At 47.4% G+C, this 19,586-nt stretch overlaps 1 protein-coding gene across 1 annotated transcript in view; it reads right to left on the bottom strand.

The window, feature by feature from the left end:
- The window catches only part of MYLK (myosin light chain kinase), a 188,890-nt gene that overhangs the window by 40,342 nt on the left and 128,962 nt on the right, over window positions 1-19,586 (bottom strand). Inside the window, exons 19-22 of the mRNA XM_017855305.1 lie at window positions 13,757-13,807; window positions 12,836-12,963; window positions 10,717-10,870; window positions 3,757-4,059 (exon numbers count right to left, since the gene is read on the bottom strand). Of these exons, the coding sequence (XP_017710794.1) occupies window positions 3,757-4,059; window positions 10,717-10,870; window positions 12,836-12,963; window positions 13,757-13,807 (636 nt within the window). The remainder of the gene's footprint in view (window positions 1-3,756; window positions 4,060-10,716; window positions 10,871-12,835; window positions 12,964-13,756; window positions 13,808-19,586) is intronic.

Below are 19,586 nucleotides of genomic sequence, written 5' to 3'. Positions count from 1 at the left end.
CCTGGAATCCCCCCAACCAGAGTCCTCTGCCCTGAGGCCTAATACTTGCCAACTGTTCTGCCATCTTCCTCCTCCCCCTTGGTAATCCAGCCAGCCTCAGGTGGGGAGTAGCTTCCTGTCTAGAAGCCCTGGGTGAACTGGACCCCTCCTCTGGATTTCAAGTGATTTCAACATTGCCCTTTGTCTAGTCCCAGCTGGGAGGGGTGGCAGCAGGGGAGGGGAGTCTGAGGGCCCAGAGAGGGTTCAGCGGGCTGATGGCAGGGAACAAGGGAGAGGCCACTTGCCCCAGACAGGTAGTCCCAGCTCTTCCTCCTGGCAGAGTCTCCCCACAACCCTGGGAGCAGCTGTCCTGGACCCCTGGGGGCCACACCTCGCAGCTCCCATGGCCTCTGGTCCTGCTGCCTGGGGTTAGCCAGGGATTCTCCAGCCTCTCCTTCTTTACACCATAGCATAGACCTCAACCATTTCCTTTCCAGCCAATGAACATCTTCACACTGCAATCTTATTCCTTTTCCTGTCACTTTTCCAAGTAACATCCTAACAACACAGACTGGAACTTGATTGCCCCCCTGGGACCCACACTCTATGCAGCCCCCACTCTGCTCATTTCAGAGGGATGTTGTGTGTGTGGGGGGGGGGGGGTGTAAGAAGACAGCGATGGCAGTTTTGTTACTCGGTGTCCCCCAACAGACATTTGGGAGTGGCTAGTGGTTGGGATGCCTGCGAAAGCTATCCCAGGAGCAGGCACCACACCTCTGTGACTTGCTCCATAGCTCTCAAGGAGACCTGCTCTACACATATTGACAGGGCTCGGTGGGTAAAGGCCACCCAACACACAGCTGCTCACATAAAATTGTAAAGTTGGTATGTTTTCCATTGGTACCCTAACTTTCTTTCTTTCTGGAGCCCTTGTTTAATTGAAAGTAAAGTTTTAATACCTGTTTTGTACCTAATTTCAAATTTTTTTCAAAAGTAAAGAGGGTCATTGAATCAGATGACAGTTTCCATACTCACGATGGCTCTAGCTCCCTGGTGATGCCAGGCCTGCTCGCTTTCTCGCTTTCTGAGCTTTGCTCAGGTTCACTATTTGCCTCACTTGATTTCTAATTCCTTGTAGTTAGAAGGAGTCAAATACATTCTCACCTAGTGATCAGTTTTGGTTTTCAAGTGACACTCTGCATATGGAGCTCAGTCTCCTTCAATATTTGAGTCTTCTACCATCTGCCTCACAACTCTACATTATGCTGTCTCCAAGAGCTCTCTTCCTTTGATATCCCTCCACCTTCTCCTCACCCCCAACCTTTTCTTATCCTATATTATTTAATTCATTTTTCTTTCTTTTTTTGAGATGAAGTCTCACTGTGTCACCCAGGCTGGAGTTCAGTGGCGCAATCTCAGCTTACTACAACCTCTGCCTCCTGGGTTCAAGTGATCCTCCTGCCTCAACCTCCTGAGTAGCTGCGACCACAGGCATATGCCACCATGTCCAGCTAATTTTTTGTACTTTTAGTAGAGATGGTGTTTTGCCACGTTGCCCAGGCTACTCTTGAACTCCTGAGCTCGGGCGATCCACCCGCCTCAGCCTCCCAAAGTACTGGGATTACAGGTGTGAGCCACCACACCCGGCCTCTTATCCTAAATTTACAATGTCCTTTTCCTGTTCTTCACACAAAACTTCTTGAAATAATATTCCATGCTTCTGGCCTCTCTTTCTTCCATTTATTCCTTAACCAGGGCAAACATCTTTTCACTCAGTGGAAACTCTACAGACTGATCACAAATATCACTATCAACCAAAGGACTAGAGCCGAAGACCCTCTGAGTCCTCATCTCCTTCATCTTTATTTAGCATTAGATGCAGTTTATGAAGCCCTCTTTGCAACTTCTCCCTCCCCAGTTTCTTTGAGACTCCAGCCTCCTCTTGGTTCTCTCCCCTCTCAGTCCTTTCTCCTGGTACTGCAAGCTCCTTCCTCATGGTATTGGTATTGACTTTATCTACCACACTCTCTGTAACCTTATCAATGCCCATGGTTTCAATTATTAATTAAATAGTAAAGACTTCCAAGCCTGCAGCACTAGCTTAAACCTTTCTCCTGGGCTCTAGACCCAACAGTCCGAGGATACCTTCCCTTGGCTATCCCTCAGATGCCCCAACTCAAGCAGGGCTGAAACCACAGCTCCCCTCTCCTCCCAGACTCCCTATTATGTAACCTCCAAGTCACTCAAGTCAGGAACCTGGAAGGCAGCCTGACCTCTTTCCTCAGTCTAACCAAAGGAACACAAGCTTCAGGCCAGACAGCTCTGAGTTCAAGCGTCAGCTCGCCAATTACAAGCTCTGTGACTTTGGGCAAGTGGCTTCTCCCCTCTAAATCTCATTTCCCCTATCTGTAAAATGAGGGTAATAACAGTATCTGCTTCATTGGGTTATTAAGATTGGATAAAACGATGCATATAAAGTGATTAACACATCGTAAGCTTAGAGTAAGTGCTCAATACATGTTAGCCATGGTGAATTATAACAATAAACCTCTAGCTGGCTCTTGAATTTGTGTTCAGTTATACCAGCCAGGAACTGTAAGTCATCTTAGAATCTTCCAGTTCTCTTCCTCAACTCTCTATGCAAAAAGTCCTCAAGTATGCTCAGTTCTACCTCCCGAGGCTTGAAGTTCATGCCCTTTTCATCCCTCTCCTGGACTGTCATCCCAGAGGCCCATCTGGTATGGCTGACTGTAGTCTCATCTCCTCTGACCTACCTGCCACTCCAGTGCTTCTCAAACGTTTGTGTGCCTCTGAATCCCCTAAGGGGTGGATCATTTTCAGTCAAGGCCCAGAAGGGCCTGGGGGAGTCTGCTTGCTAAGAAGCTTCCAGGATGCCAAGGCTGCTGGTCCACAACTGCACTGTGAACAGCAAAGCCCTGCTCTTTCCCTAGTTCTCCAAAAACCAGATCTAATCTTCCTGATCCCCTGCCTGAGAATCTTTGATGAACTTCACAACTTCACCTAAAATGCCCTTTTAGTCTTAAACTTCCTCCTGTTCTATCTCACACAACATGCCTTGGCCACACACGAGCATCTGAAAATGCCACACACTGCCATTGCTTTGTAACCTTTGCTCATGCTGTTTCCTCTTGTAGAGTGCCTTTCCTTATATTCCGTGTCTTTTAGAATCCTATCCCACTTTCCAAGACTTAGATTAAGTGTTACCTTCTCCAGAAAGCCTTCCTTGGTCTCCAGGGAAAAATGCTCCATGCATTCTGCTATGTCCCCTTGGCTCTTTGTTTACCCAGCTATAATAGCATGCATCCCTTCTCATTATAGTTAGCCATACACACCTCTGTTCCCCTAGATTTTAAGTTCCATGTCTTATCTTTGTGTCCTAAGAATCTGACACCAAGTAGACACTCAACTATGGATACAAGAGGAGGAGAGAAGGGGTGGAAGGTGGAAGAGGAACGTGAGGCCTACTTGAACTTCTGGTGTGCCCCTGAGTGGCAGCATGCCACTGGTGACACCATCACCTGCTGGTGGCAGCATGCCACAATTGCTGGTTCAATGTTTTTTGAAATGTCCTAAGTATTAACACTTTTGAAGAATGGCTCCACATCACTGTCTTGGAAACCAAGACCCCAAAAGACCCTGCCAGTCATCATTAATGTTTCCTCAGTTCCTCTTCACCCCTTTCAGTACAGTCTTTACATACACAAGGTCAGTCATACATATTTATTTCAAGCCACTGATGAAGTGAAGGCAGCCTACCTTCAGGTTTCTCTCCTACCGTTGTGAGTTCAGACTCCTGGCTTGGCTCACTGGTTCCATACACGTTGATTGCACGTACACGGAACTTATACTCGTGGTCAGGCAGCAGGTCCTGGACGTTGAAAGAGGTGCTGCGGCATGTGGCTAGTTCCTTCCACGTCTTGTTGGCTGAGTCCCAGATCTCGATACTGTAGGACTGTACAGCACTGCCCCCATCGTACGAGGAGCCGTACCAGGACAGGGTCAGTGAGGAGCTCCGAATGTCAGAGGCACAAGGTGTGCCAGCTGGGGGGTCTGGCTTATCTGGGGATAGAGAAGCACAACATCACCCACACTTTCCAGAACTGCAGGCAAAGGAAGTTTTTGAATTACCTGTGTCATTGGGGAAAGGCAGCCTAGAGAACCCACTCTGAAGTCCCTGGTCCTGCGTCTCTTTCCCTCATCCGCATATCACAGTTAGAGCTATGTACAAATCCACCTGTACAGAAAGCCCCACGTATAACTATTTGCTCCAAAAAAGGCACCCCCTCCTTTTTATTGCTAGTTTTCCAGTCTACATGCAAGTCACGATTTCCTGTACTTTGCCCAAGTCATAAACATATTTGTCAGAGTAAACAGATCTAGGAAGCTGCCAAGAAGGCGTGGACTATTTCCCATCGAAAACATGTTTTGAGAAAGAGACAGTTCAGCATGAGTGTGTGTGTCTGTCCTTCGGGCCCTTGGCCAATGACCCGTGACATAACTAGGGGTCTGCCTCCACTTTCTCTGGGTCTTGAGAAATGCCTGCCCCAGCAAGGGGCGGTATAGCGCAGTGTTTCTGTTCTGAAGTCAGACAGATTCAGGTTTGAACACGGATCTGTCCCCACACAGTAGCTGTGAATTGCCCTGTGCCTCAGTTTCCTCATCTGTAAAATGTGAATAACAGCACTTGCATCACAGGTGGTTGTGAGAAATTCTTAGAAGAGTGGCTGGCTTGACTAGTCATTACTGTCAAGATTACTGTAGGAGTTTATTTCTAACTTTATATACTCAAAAATTACTCCTACCCTACCTCTTTTATTCTCAGAGGGCTGTTGAGATATAAATAATTTCAAAAGCAAACCACAATAGCAAATCACAGCCATCCCTGACTAATGGACAGAAAATGAGCTGAGGATACAAATAAGAAGTGGCCCTTTTGGCTGGCTGCCTTCTCATTCAGATGACCTGGCCTCAGAACTAGCAGTGCTGCCAACTTCAAGTCAAATCATGGTAGCCAATACTTTAATGAGGCTCTTGAGTTTTGCTGATTTTATTAGTTGCTTATCTGAGCAAAACTCTCCTATTTTCAGATTTAGTTTTGCAGATGGTTGGTTAGCTACAGATATCTGTGTTCATTAACCCTTCCTCTCCCCAATGCTTTTGAGTTCATGAAGCCTACAAACTAGCAATTGAAACCATGCTTTTAAGCTATGTCATTCCCAGCAAATTTGAAACTGGTTTGTTTGCCTGACTTTCTCATTCAGAGAATGGTGCCAATATGTTCCTGCCTCTTAGGGTTTTTGCAAGACTCAAGTCAGCAAACATAAAGTACTTGACTGCTACTCTCCCACCCCCAGCAAGGCAGGAAGGCCAAAGGCAATTTCTGTAAATGACCCTGTCTATATGGAGAAGAAAAATCTGCATGTGTATACATGTATATACGTATCTACTCATACTCATATTCCTTCTTGTCCCCTCTCCCAGCCCTGCTGATCCACATTCCAGCTCAGAATGTGCTGCCTAGAAACTGTCTATCCCCAGTAACCAAAGCCCTGGGAATGATTCTGGGATTGGGACAGAGCCACTTCCCAGTGCTGGCAGTCATGCCAGAGGCCTCCTGTGATGGAACCACTTTCGCTGGCTGTTTAATATGTTCTCTTAGAAAAACTGTTTGTTCTGAGAGATATATTGGCCTTTTTTGAAACATTTCTGGTTTTGGCTAAGATGTTTATTACTCTAAACTCTCTTAAAGACAAGTGGTTCAAGTCCTCTCAAGACCCAGCTAAGGAAGTAAAAAAGCCCAAAGAGGGATGGAAGACAGACCCACTACTCCTCCCAGAGAAGGCTGCTTGGAAACCATGTGACTGGCCACGGCTGGAGTCGTGTGGGTTTATAAATGAATGCACTCTGCCAACTGATCTTCCTTTTGCTTTGGTCAAGAAAAGAAAACTGAGAAATGGGTGTTGCAAAAGAGTACCCTACCCTGTTTTGTACCCTACCCTGTTACAGATTTGTACCCTACCCTGTTACAGATGTCTCTTGGCTGAAAATGAGAACCTATACATGACACATGTGATATATAAGACTTGTCACACAAGAGAAGATGCAAAATTCAGGGAGAGGGACTTTAATTCCAAGTGAAACTCCAACACTTTTAAGAAATTTGCTACCAAATTAAGGAGTTCAGAAAAGACCCAAGTCAGAAGTCCTACGAGATGGGAGGCCTCCCACCCCTCCACCTGCCTTTAGAGCTGTGGGCTACACTTAATGCTTTCTGTTCTTTCTAAGCTATGAGCCCCATGCAGTGGTTGAACTAGTGAGGGATGAAAACCCTCAGAAAAGAACAGATGTCCTTAGAACAGGGTGCTCCTGTGAGCCTGTCCTCCATGGCGACACACTCAGACTGGGAGGGAGACCCTGGGCATCTCTGGGTGAGGGAGACTCCACATTTCCTCCGAATTCTCCCAGGGCTCCCTGGAGGCTTGATTAACAGACTAGGAAACTCAGTTGAGTCTAAGACAAGAGTCTCCAATGGCACCAGCTCCAGGATTTTCTCCTCAGCAAATGTTCTAATTCCCAGGAAAATGGAGGATCCCGTCCTACAGCTTCCCACTAGAGTAACTGCCCTCGAGGTCTCTTGGTACTCGCTTATTTGAAGATGACCAGTGGCTGTGCCTAGCCCCACCTGGATGTCCCTTCCCTGGGACTTCAGCAGCTGCTGGAAGGACCCCCAAAGTTCATCTACCTGGATAATCCTAGCCCTTGAGAAATGGGTCCTCAGCAGCTAAGGCATTTTTCTTACCAAGAAAACCCAGCAGTCAGTGGCAGAGCCAAAAGGAGATTCCAAAAAGCCTCTGGACCCTCACTCCAGGGCTCAGGACTTTCCAGGCTATCAGGCAGAATGAGCTCAAGAAGGCATCTTGCTTAAGCCTGAGCTGAGCATTAAGATGGGAAATCATGCAAGCTCCAAACTCAGCATTTGGGGATTATTGGGTATTTGGGGTTCTCTCTACTTTGTTTTTCTCCTTTAAAGATATGAAAAGAGACCTGCTTTTCTCATGCTGGGTGAGTGACCTTAAGGAATCCATCTGGGTGTGCTGCTCACTGCCCCCTCTCTCATTCCCTGCAGGCCAAGACCAGGGGCGCATGCACAGGAAGAGGCTCTGAGCATCGCAAATTCCTGGGCTGCCTTTTAAAATATAACAATAATAAGTCTCCAAAATAGCTAAATATCACTTATTTAAGCTAACAGAGGGAAAGGCTAGTTTTATTATCGTTTGAAAATGGGAGTCAGAGATGATCTGAAAAGAAAGTGTTCTTTTAAAGAATATACGATAAGAGAAGTTTGCTGCTAACAAGGAGGAGTTGTATTCAACTGGCCTTATTTAGCTGGTCTGTAAATGCATGAAGACTCTCTGGAGCAGGCCAAGTGATTCGTTTTACCTCATGTACGTTTTACATCTGCTTAATAAACCCTGATCAGAGAATACAGAGATGCCCCTGGAGATGCACAGGTAAATCTGAGCTTCATCAGGTTTACTTTGAACTAATTCTGAGTGCACGGGCTCTGAATGAATGTGGCTTTGCTGTGTCCATCAATGTGAGTCCTATTTTATTGAGCAATTCTATTCTTAGCTCTTTGAGGGGGAGGCAGACAGAAAGCCTCGGTTCTCCTCCATTCCATTCCCCTCCCAGGACGGCACTTAACATGCTGCTCCTGCCAGCTGGCGGACAGCCACGCCAATGGCCCTGTCAGCACTGGCCGCAGAGAATAAGAAACTAAACCATAAAAGGCCAGAACTGCAGCCCGCGCAGTGGTTCTGCAGAGGAGGGGAGTGCGTGGCACCGCGCAGGAGCTGGGCATCGTGGGGGCTGGGGGAGGGACGGCTGAGTACAGAAAAGCAGTTCAAAGAAGCTGACCCCAAAGTTGCTTAAGGAGGAGCAGATGAGAGAGAATATCAAAGAAAAGTTTGAACTGATGCTTGCTGATAGGACGGGAGTATAGGGCCAAATCAGTGCTTCAGAACAGATCTAAATGTACCAGCAAACTGGATCACTAGCACCAAGCCTCCACAGGTTCCTGACTGCTTAGGAGGAAATTATTCAAATAAGCACCTGGAGTCACCAAAAAGAGACAGAGTGAGAAAAGGGTTGTTCTCCTTTAGAGATGAAAAACCCATTCCCTGACCCCTTTGTACACCAGTCTTCCCCAGTGTGAAACTTCTAACCGAAAGAAACAAAAGAACGGGGGTCAGAGGAAGGAAGACAAAGGGAAAACAGGGGACACGGGACAGGGTGACAGACACGGAGAAATGACTGAAACAGAACACAGGGTGAAGAAACAAGGCCAGGGAGAGAAACAGAGCAAGAGAGAAAGTAAAGAGAAATATGGACAACCGGGGGTAGGGAGTGGATGCTGGAGCTCAGTCCTCTGTGAATTCCCTCTCCCAGGTCCCCCGTGTCCAGGGACCATCTTCCAGGGGGCTTCGCAGTACTTTCTGTCTGGGGAGTTGGGCCAGGGCGTGGAACCCGTGGTCTGTGCTGGTAGCTGGCATGGGCGCAGCTCACTGGCCACCTCAGTTGTCTTCCCAGCTCTGTATTACTTTGACCTTTATCCTTATATCTTCCCTATTTACCTGGTTGGACAAGGACTTCTTCTTCCCCAACTGCTTAGGGGCTGGAGGGAAGTGCTACAGGGCTTCCTGAGGCTCAGCATGAGAAAAATGGAGGCACAGACATCAACAACTCCATGGCATGTGGATAGCTCCCCAAAAGGCTTGCATGTCCCTCTCAAGATGAATTTTACAGCCAGAGTGTTCCTTTACCTTTTGGGACATTCTGTACCTACTTCACACTCCCATGAGTGGCACTGGAGGACAAGTGTTTGAAAGTTTAGAGCTAGTTCCCACTTAACCCCTGACGCACTATGTTACTTTGTTCAGATTAGTCCTCAGTTTCTCCTGCGTAAGACTGGGAAACATCAGCCCTGTCCATCCTAGTCCTAAGGTGAGTACGAGATGAAGATGGGGAGAAAAACTGCTTGAGAACTAAGTCAGGGAATCACAGAATGTCAGAGAGCAAAACCAAGGAATCACAGGCCACCAGAGAACAGAGGTGAGGAACCACAGAATGTCAGAGAACAGAGTTGAGGAATCAGAATGTCAGAGAACAGAACTGGGGAATCATAGAATGTCAGAGCTACAAGAGACCTGAAGAGTCAATGTCTCCAACTTCTAACTTCATGTCTAGATACCTCCATAAGAGAGATTCCAGGGGAAGACTTCTAACCACCGTAGCCACACAAGCCCTGTTACCAACAGTTCCTTTTGTTCTGTGTGCCCACGTGTGTGTGTACCAGGAACACACAGGAAAGGCTAGTTTGCAGGAAGTTAAGGTTGGGATCAGCACACACAGCTGAGAGTTTTGCACACTGCATAAAAGGGGCCTAGTGGGGGCATCTGGGCCAACCTGTCCTCCCCAAGGCCAGGTCATGAGCTCTGGGGTGAGGCTGGGGGTGTTGTACCCTTTTCACTCTGCCCAGCAAGGCCACTTTTTCTAATTTTCACAAATATGCCCTGTAAGCTTGAAAGCCAAGGACAAATGGAAAACCCGCTCGGGTCTCGTGCACACATCAATAAATACCAGGTCAAAGGCTTTCACACGCACAACATATGAAGGCCCACAAATGCATGAAGCATAGAGTCTACTCTCTATCTGTCTGCTCCTCTGCCTGCTCATTCTTCTGCTGTCCCAAGCACCTGCCACACGGGGAACAACTGTAGCAGAACATGACAACTGGGGGAGACTGGTTAGAAAACTCCCCTGATGTTCCAGGAGAGAGCTGACCAGGGTACGAAGACAGTGGTAAGGAAGGAGAGGAAAAGTGAACTTGAGAATCAGTCTGGAGATAGACCCCACTCAATTGTGGGATGAAGGAGGTGATAAGGAAAAGCGAGTGGAGTTAGGGTTGGGAGGTCATGGTGACCTCAGAACAGTCCCTGCAGACTAATGGGGTGTGGGGGTGAGGCCACAGGAAGCTGGAGGGTGCTGGGAGGTGAAGAAGCAGAAATGCAGTAGAGACTCACCCCTGTCAGAGAGAGAAGGTAGGGTGGTTAGAGTGAGAGAGAACATTACAGGAGATATTCATGCCTGTGCATCTGGCTAAGATGGCGACACTTATGGGCTGCTGGGAGGAGCCAGGAGGGAGGAGGAGGTTGAAGAGAGAAGTAGGGATGGTGGAGTCCCCAAGGGCCTGGGGTCCAGAGCACAGGAGAAGGGAGCAGCCTTTGGTGGGCCCAAAGTGGGCCATCCCCAGAGTCTAGAGGGTGGAGTCAGGATGGGGACAGATACAGACACCTGTGGTGTGGGGGCCAAGAAGGTGATCAAGCTTATGCCTCATGTCTCGTATTTCTCAAAGAAGCTAGATGTCAAAGTCTGAGGGCAGGGAACTCCAGGAACAGCTATCACAGAGAGGTGTTAATAGAGACAGGGAAAAGGATTTCTGCCCAGCCTTGGCCCCTCTGCTGAGCCTGGAGGTCAGCAGGCTCTAGCAGGGAGTCTGTAGGTTGCCATGATCTTCTTTCTGTGGTGCCTTATAAATCAGGCACAGGAGTGGTGAGAGAGAACGGGTGATGAAGTCCTGAGGCCCACATATCTTGCCTGGGGGCTCCCTGCCTTCCCCTTGCCCCAAGCTCCATGCCACCCAGCCACCAGACTCACCCACGACAGTGAGGTTGACCTGGGCCTGCCTGCTGCCCAGCTTGTTCTCCACCAGCAGTGTGTAGCAGCCACAGTGCTCCTGGCGTGCAGCCAGGATGGTGAGCTTGCTGCCGTTCTCGCTGTTCTCCACCTTCATGTGCTCGCTCTCTTGGATCTAGGAGTGGAGGATGGAGCAGGTGCTGGAGCCTTGGGTCCTTGGGCTAGGAAAGGAAGGGGGCTCCTCCCCATTCCCTACTTCCTGAAGGATGCAGCTGGACAAGCTGTGGGGGGCTCGGTCTAGTCTGGACTCTGCACTTCCCCCTGAGGCCCCTTCTCTCCTGCATCCAGAGCCCAGCTTCCCTGAGGGTGCCAGGTCTGTGGTGGGCAAGGAGGTTGCGGAACAGGGGCAGAATGGATGAACGAGCTGAGCACTCACTGCTCCCAGAAGTATCCTGGTCTCCCTCTACCTCTCTGGAATGGGATGATAGGAGAACTCATCTCAGCAGTCATTCACAAGGTCCACTCCAGCGGGTTCTAACCTGTTCTGTGCTGTCCAATGCTGTAGCCACTAGTCACATGTGGCTATTTAAATTTTAACTAGTTAAGTGGAAACAACCCAGATGTCCATCAACTAATGAACAAATAAACAAAATATGATCTGTCCTGACAATGGAATATTTATTATTAATTCATTGAAAGGAATGAAGTACTGATTCATGGTACAACATGAATAAGCCCTGAAAAGAGTATGTTAAGTAAAAAAAAAAGAGAAAGCTACACAGAGAGGATGACATACTGTATGATTCCACTGATATGAAACATCAGAGTATGCAAATCCATAAATACTGAGAGTAGGTTAGTAGTTGTCAGGGCCTGGGGAAAGGGGAGGAATGTCTGCTAATGGGTCTAGGGTTTTTTACTGGGATGATGAAAGTATTCTAGAATTAGATAATGGTGATGCTTGCACGACTTTGTGAATCTACCGAAAACCACTGAATTGTATACTTTAAAAGGGTGAATTTTATGGTATATGAATTATATCTTAACAAAGCTGCTATAACAATTTTTAATTAATTAAAATTAAATATTCAGTTCCTCAGTTGCCCTGGCCACATTTCAAGTGCTCAAGAGCCACATATATATGGCTGGTGGCTGCCATATTGGATAGCACAGAGATAACACTTTCATCAGGGCAGAAAGTTCTGAGGGACAGAGCTGGAACTTGGCTAAACGTCTCTGAAAAGTGATGAGATTCCATCTTATTTCAGACAACAGTAGTCCAGATGTCGCTCAGGGCAAACATACTCTGGGATTCATGCTCTGGAAAGGCGAGCTTCTTATTTCCATCTTTTGAGACCAGCCCTACTTTCCACCCTGTTAGTACTAAGTGTTCATCTCCGGGCCTAGGAGAATTTGAGTGGTTTTAAAACAGAGCAACAGAGGGCTCAGAGTAAGTCTTCACAACTTCCCGCTCCTGTGCCAACCCACCATTCCAGGGTCTCTGCTGATCATGCGTACAGACACACACTACCACCGTAGGACTGGTGGAGCTGCTGGGCTCCCCAAGTCCTTTCAAACCTGGTTGTCTGGAAATTCAAACATTTTTCCATAGGAACCATTATCATAAATTGTAGCTAGATTTCTGGGTCAGTCAGACACGATTCCATTTATCATACAATTCTTCTATCCAAATACTCACATTTGCTTTTACCCTTCAGCATGTGGCAAGTTTAAGCAGTTATGACAGACATGAATCAGCGGGCTGACACAGAATCACAGCAAGCTCATGGAGTCTAAGGGTCATCTTGGGTCACTGGCTCGACTTTCCTGACTCTGAATAGGATTCTAGACTGCGCTATCAAATCAGATGAGGGCCATGGATGGTTTCTACTTTTCCCCTCACACTTTTCTCTATTACACAAATTGCCTACAAAGGCAGGGATTATTGGTAGATTCAGAAGCAAAAGTTAGCAAGAACGCAGGTTTGGCAGGTGAGCGATGGTAGGGGAGCGGCCTCTCCCATTTCTAAAGCTATGAAGAGTGAGGCCATTTCCAGCATGGCATTTCTCATCCCTTTTGGTCCAAAGGCTGTGCGGGTTGTTCCCAGCACCCCCAATGCCCACCTCATCCAGTCACTGACCTGCTTTCGGAACTTCATCCAGGTACAGGTGATGGGCTGGGTGCCTGTCACTTTACCAAACAGCTCCACTGACTCTCCCGCGCGTACCTTCTGGTCCTCGGGGAACTGGATGATCTGAGGGGGCATTGCTGAGGGAGGACAGGGAGAAAGTAAGCGAGGCGGAAGGGTCTCAGGCATTCTGATCACATTTGATGCCATTGTCCACAGTGGTCTGTTGGCTTCTCTCTTGACTTCCAGAACCTTCAGGGTAAGACTGAGGGACAGTGATCCTGCTGTAGGACATCCAGGTTCATGGACCTGCTGGGTTTGTTCCCCTCTTCCTTCTGATTCCCTCAGAAGTGACCCACACAACTTACATGTCATGATTCTCCATTTATTGGTTGTACTGGAATTTGTGTCTTGCCCTAATTTTTTGAATTGAGGTCCTAACTCACCTATGAATTAAGCAGCACCTTGCCTTCTAACCTCCAGGTCACCCTGGCTGGCAGGCTTGATTCAAGTACTCAAGTGTCATCCAGTGGAAAACAGACAAGGGCTCCACAGAACAAGGCACACAGAGCCAGGCACAAAAATAGCCCCGAAGGGGTCATGTACACAAGGGCAGAGCAGGGGATGGATGGCAGGGCAGAATTCAAAGAAGGGGCAGGCAGCAGAGTTGCTAGTCCTGTGTGATGCCTTCAACATGGGAAGCAGAAGGAAAGACAAAGCTGTGGAATGGGATCAGGAGCCAGGCTGTGCAGAGGCTCTCCACGAGCAAACAGCCTGAAAAATGCACAGGTGGAACTGAGGTTGGGGGTGGGGTTGGGGTTGCAGTGGGGTGTCTCCTGGGATCACATACCCAGGTGTCAGTCTAGCAAGGTAAAGGCAAAACCCCCATGGCAGATGACTTCTTTGCCCCCAGATAGTGCCGTGGCCAATTACCTGCCTTCAGAGGTGTCTTGGGGGCAGGTTTCTTTTTCACAGTTGCATCACCTGGAACAAAGAAGTCCACAAGTTATTTCCTGTAGTTCTGTTTTTTCACAAAGCTCCTGATCCTGGGAAGATGCAGTCTTGTACACTGACCCCTCATCCAGGGAGGACTCTTATTTGAACATGTCTTTTCAGGCTGAGCACAGTGGCTCACACCTGTAATCTTAGCACTTTGGGAGGTCGAGGCAGGTGGATCACTTGAGGTCAGGAGTTTGAGACCAGCCTGGCCAGCGTGGTGAAACCCCATCTCTACTAAAAATACAAGAAAATTAGCTGGGCATGGTTGTATGCACCTGTAATCTCAGCTACCTAGGAAGCTGAGGCAGGAGAATCACTTGAACCTGGGAGGCAGAGGCTCTTCTGAGCAGAGATTGCACCACTGCACTCTGGCCTGGGTGACAGAGTGAGACTCTGTCTCAAAATAAATACATTAAATAAATAAATAAATAATAAAGTAAATGAATATGTCTTTTGAGAGATCACTTTGCTCTTTCATACAGCCAACCTCACAGACAAAAAAGAATATCCGTTCTCAGGGACCTATGAAAGGGTCCCTGAAGCCTCCAATGAGGTTAAAAACTCCCCAAAATGCTTATGCTCCCAGAGCCCTTTTCGAAGATGATAATGCCACACTCATTAACCACTCTCTCACCCTAACTTTCAGGAAACTCAGAAAGGAAATTATGTCATGTCAGATAAACCAACTAAAATTAGCCTTTGGTGTGGATCCAAGGGTCGCAAGCTTCCTTTGGGTCACAGACTGTGGACTGGTGGCTTTCATTTTTTAAATGTTTGTTGGATGGATGAATGGATGAAAGAATAAATGGTCTCCTCCCTTCTTACTCCTACTTCCTCCAAATAACTCAAATGAGAAAAATGACTCAAACAGAAAAGTTACGCAGCACAAACCTATTCACTTGGCTAAATCACAATATAGCGCATGTGCAAGAACATCTTGAGCTGTCGTCACAGCTTGTTTCATATTTCTTCCAGGTCTTTGCTCAAAAGCCATCTAACCTATCTATCCAAATGAAACGAAGACCTACAGGCACACAAATACCTGTATGCGAATATTTGCAGGGGCCTTATTCATAATTGCCAAAAACTAGAAGGTATCCAAATGGATGAACTGTGGTACATTGATGCCACCAATAAAAAGGAACAAACTGGCCGGGCGCGGTGGCTCAAGCCTGTAATCCCAGCACTTTGGGAGGCCGAGACTGGTGGATCACGAGGTCAGGAGATCGAGACCACCCTGGCTAACATGGTGAAACCCCGTCTCTACTAAAAAAAATACAAAAAAAAAAACTAGCCGGGCGACGTGGTGGGCGCCTGTAGTCCCAGCTACTCGGGAGGCTGAGGCAGGAGAATGGCGTGAATCCGGGAGGCGGAGCTTGCAGTGAGCTGAGTTCCGGCCACTGCACTCCAGCCTGGGCGGCAGAGCGAGACTCCGTCTCAAAAAAAAAAAAAGGAACAAACTACTGATACACAGAACGCAGACGAATCTCAATGATTTATCTTTTTCTTCTGCTCAGAGAAGCCAAACTCAAAAGGTCACATACTGTATGATTCCATTTATATGACATTCTAGAAAAGGCAGAACTATAAGAATGGAGAACAGATTAATGAATGGTTGCCAGAGGTGGGGTGGGGGAGGGGTGGGCTGCAAAGGGGCACAGGGAAATGTTTTGTGGTGACAGAACCAGATCTTGACCATGCTGAGAGTCACATGATTATATTAATTTATCAAGACTCACGGAACTGTGCACTAAAGAGGGTGAAGTTCACTGCAGGGAAATTATACCTTAACATAAAAAATGAGGAAAAGCCACCAGTGAGATCTTCCCTAACCACCCCCTACAAACAGCAGCCCTGCCCCCAGGAGCCCTCATCCTTCTCATCTTGCTTTATGCCTCCCACCACCCACCCCATGGCACTTATCACCATGTGAAAAACTATATCTTATTTATTTACTCTCTGCCCTTCTCCTCCCCTTAAACTGTGAGCTTTCTGAGGGCAGGGACTTTTTTGGTTCACTGCTGTGTACCAATGTGCCTGGCACGCAGTAGGCACTCAGTAACGATTTGTTGAATGAATGAGTGGGCTAATATTAACAACTATTCATCCAGATAGCTTCACCTCTGCAGATGAAGGGGAAGTGGTGTCATTGGCTTGGATATGGGTTGCCCTGTGACCACAGACAAGTTGGTAACTTGTGGAACTTGTTATGCATTTCCACAAGGGGACGCGTGCTGCTGCCCACTGAATGCCCCAGGAGGACTGCGTGAGGCAGCAATCGCTGACAGGAGCACACTGAGATCATGAAGCTGATGGCTGCCGGCTGTGTGGTTAAGCCCAGGGTGAGGGCTTCCACCAAGTTCACTCTGGCTTATTGTCATCATTGATCCAACCGTCCATCTCCAAAAAGTTACTCAGGGCCTACTGTGTGCCAGGCAAATGCCAATCAGGATACATGACTAACCTGGGTACTGAGGAGGAAACCAAACAATATAAGAAATCAGGCCTCAGGGTCTTAAATGTCAAGATATGTGGTCCACAGGAAAGAGGAAAGGCTTTTTTTTCTTTTTCTTTTGCCATAAAGGACATTTATAGGATAACTGGCAACATCTGAATAAGGTCAATAAATTAGATGATAGTATTGGGTTAGTGTTAATTTAATGTTTTGATCATCAAACTGTGGCTTTATAAGAGATTGTTCTTGTTTTTAGGAAATACACACTGAAGTGTTTAGGTGTAGAGGGTATTCTGTGTGCAAATTACTTTCAAACTGTTAATAGTATATACGTATATATGTGTATATATGTATTTATATGTGTGTATATATACTTGTATATATGTGTGGAGAAGTAGAAGGAAGAGAGAAATGGAAAAAGAGAGGGAGAGAAAGAATACATGAAAAAACAAGGCCAGGTGTGTTGGCTCACACCTGTAATCTCAGCACTTTGGGAGGCTGAGGTGGGTGGATCACCTGAAGTCAGAAGTTTGAGACCAGCCTGACCAACATGGCAAAACCCCATCTCTACTAAAAATACAAAAATTAGCCAGGTGTGGTGGCGCATGCCTGTAATCCCAGCTACTCAGGAGGCTGAGGCAGGAGAATCGCTTGAACCAGGGAGGCAGAGGCTGCAATGAGCTGAGATCGTGCTACTGCACTCCAGCCTGGGTGACAGAGCGAGACTCCATCTCAAAAAAATAAAAAGCAAACATAGTAAAATGTTAACCTTTGAGGAATCTAGATGAAGGGTATATACAGTAATTTTTCATGCTATTTTTACAATGTTTTCTGTGAGTCTCAAATTATAAATGTTAAATAGAAAGTTATAAAAAAGATGTGTTATTCAGTCAACATGATGTGGCTGTTTGAATGGAAAAAGAACACTGTTGGTGGAGGAGATGGTTAGTTAGAAGGCTAAAAGATAGGATGTAAGATGGACCTGAAGGCTAGGGAAGGTCTGAACTGGAGAAAGGGGAGAACCCACAGGTCAGGAACAGACAGTGGCTCAGAGGTGAGAATCAGGGTGATGTTTGGTGGAGGCTGGCAGAGCACAGGGCTGATATTGGACAGCAGGGGTATGAGGATAGTGGACACTCTAAATTAAACAAAATTAAGGTGAGGCATAGTGGTTCAGCCTGTAAGCCCAGCGTTTTGGGAGGCCGAGGTGGCAAGATCACTTGAGGCCAGGAGTTCGAGACTAACCCGGGCAACACGGCAAGACCCTGTCTCTATAAAAAACAATAAAAACAGCCAGGTATGGTGGTGCATGCCTGTAGTCTCAGTTACTTGGGAGGGATTGCTTGAGCCCAAGAGTTCAAGGTTACAGTAGCTATGATTTTGCCACTGCAATCCAGCCTGGGTGACAGAGTGAGACCTTATCTCAGAAAAAAAGAAAGAAAATTAAAATTTTGGTCCCTTGGTTGCACTAGTCACATTTCAAGTTTTCAATAACCATATGTGGTTAGTAGCTATCACACTGTGTTGACGTGGGACATTTCTTTAATCACAGAGAGTTTTGTTAGACACTGCTGGCCTCAAATGCTAAGCTTAAGAGCTGAGGCTTTGTCCTGAGTGAACAGCGAGTCCTCACTCAAACAGCAGTCGGGCTGGGCTAGAGGTCCCTGATAGGCCTTTCCAGCTCTTGGGGGACAGATCCAATTAGGAGGCTATTGCCATACCTTGGAAGGCACTGATCAAGATCCATGCAGAAAAGAAGATGCAAATGAGAGGCAGAGGAAAGTTAAAAGAATGTAAGGGGCTAAACAAGAGGGAGGTACACAGATTACTTTGAGATTTCTTGCGTAGATACACATGGAAAGTCATACTGAAGGAATATAGAATTAGGAGTACCAGACTAATATTTCAGCTTGAATCTGTTTGTAGTTTAGAAACCCAGGACCAGAATTCCAGAGGGAGGTTGGTGGAGACTGGAAGTGAAAGATTCCAGAATTAAAGAAGCCATTAGAATGGAAACCATGAAGATGGGCCATTTCTTTGGGGAAAGAGAGTGCAATGAAAGAGGAGCAGAGGCCAGGGTTCGATCCCAGGTGTGTCCACAGTAAAGAAGCTGAGACATGGGAGAGGGCTGTGGAAGGACCCTGAGAGCAGGAGTGTCGCAACAAGCAAGGGTAGAGGAGGACAGATGCTGGGAAGAGCGCCAGCTGTGCCCAGCATGGAGTGAGAGATGGTGATGCTGGAGAGGCCAGTTCCGTGGGACAGCATGGTCCAAAGTCACCCCAGAGGAGATTCTTGAGTAAACAGTGGGGAGTGAAATAGTCAAGGATGCTGGAGGTGAAAGGACAAAGAGAAACAAGGGAACAAGAGGGAATATGAAGCTCAGGTTTCTTCTGAGGTGAGAAAAGAGAGAAGACGACAAGGTGGAAAGCAACGGCTGGGGCACAGTGGAGAGGGAGAGCCCAAAGATGCTAGAGGGAAGAGCATGGGGAGCCAAATCCTTTGGTGGGGGAGACCAGATGGGATATGGGATGCCTGTGACTGGCTGAGCCACAAAGGCCCTGGCCGTCTTCGTCCAGGACTGTTGGGAAGAGAGAGGCCCTCCAGGGAAGAAGAGAGGCTTCTACTGGAGCCCAGATCTGATCTCTGGAGAGAGGAGGCCATCTGCTCAGAGGAGCTACGTGGAGGGCTGTTGTCATGGGCTGAATTGCGCCTCCTCAAATTCACATGTTGAAGCCCTAACCCTTGGTACCTCAGAATGTGACCGTATTTAGAAATAGGGCCTTAAAAGAGGTAATTAAATTAAAATGAGTCCATTAGGGTGGGCCATAGTCCAATTTGACTGGTGTCCTTATAAGAAGAGATTAGGAAGAAGAGAGAGAGAGACAGAAAGGAGCGAGAGAGAAAGACGGAGGAAGGGAGAAGGAGAGAGGAGAGCGAGAGAGACCAGACAAATGCACACACAGAGAAAAGACCACGTGAGGACACAGGGGAAAGATTGCCATTTTCGAGCAGAAACCTCGATCTTGGACTTCTAGCCTAGAGCTGTGAGAATCAATTTCTGTGGTTAAGCCACCCAGTCTGCTATGCTTTGTTAAGTCAGCCCTGGAAGACTAATATAGCTGTGGATGGGCATCACCAGTGGGGTGGGCACCAGTGGGGTGGGCACCAGAGGGTGTGGGAAGGAGGTTGACAGTCCCTGGGGTGAAGAGCTACGAGCACAACATGAAATCAGGGGACTCCAAAGTCCTGCCCCGTACTTGGTGGCTCTGGGTAAACCCATTTGATTAGAAGTGAAGCCCTAACTAATCT

The sequence above is a fragment of the Rhinopithecus bieti genome, unplaced genomic scaffold (genome assembly GCF_001698545.2).
Source record: "Rhinopithecus bieti isolate Rb0 unplaced genomic scaffold, ASM169854v2 scaffold_39586, whole genome shotgun sequence".
NCBI classification, from domain to species: domain Eukaryota; kingdom Metazoa; phylum Chordata; class Mammalia; order Primates; family Cercopithecidae; genus Rhinopithecus; species Rhinopithecus bieti.
Note: the sequence above shows the minus strand (reverse complement) of the source record. Positions and strands in the feature narration are given on the sequence as shown.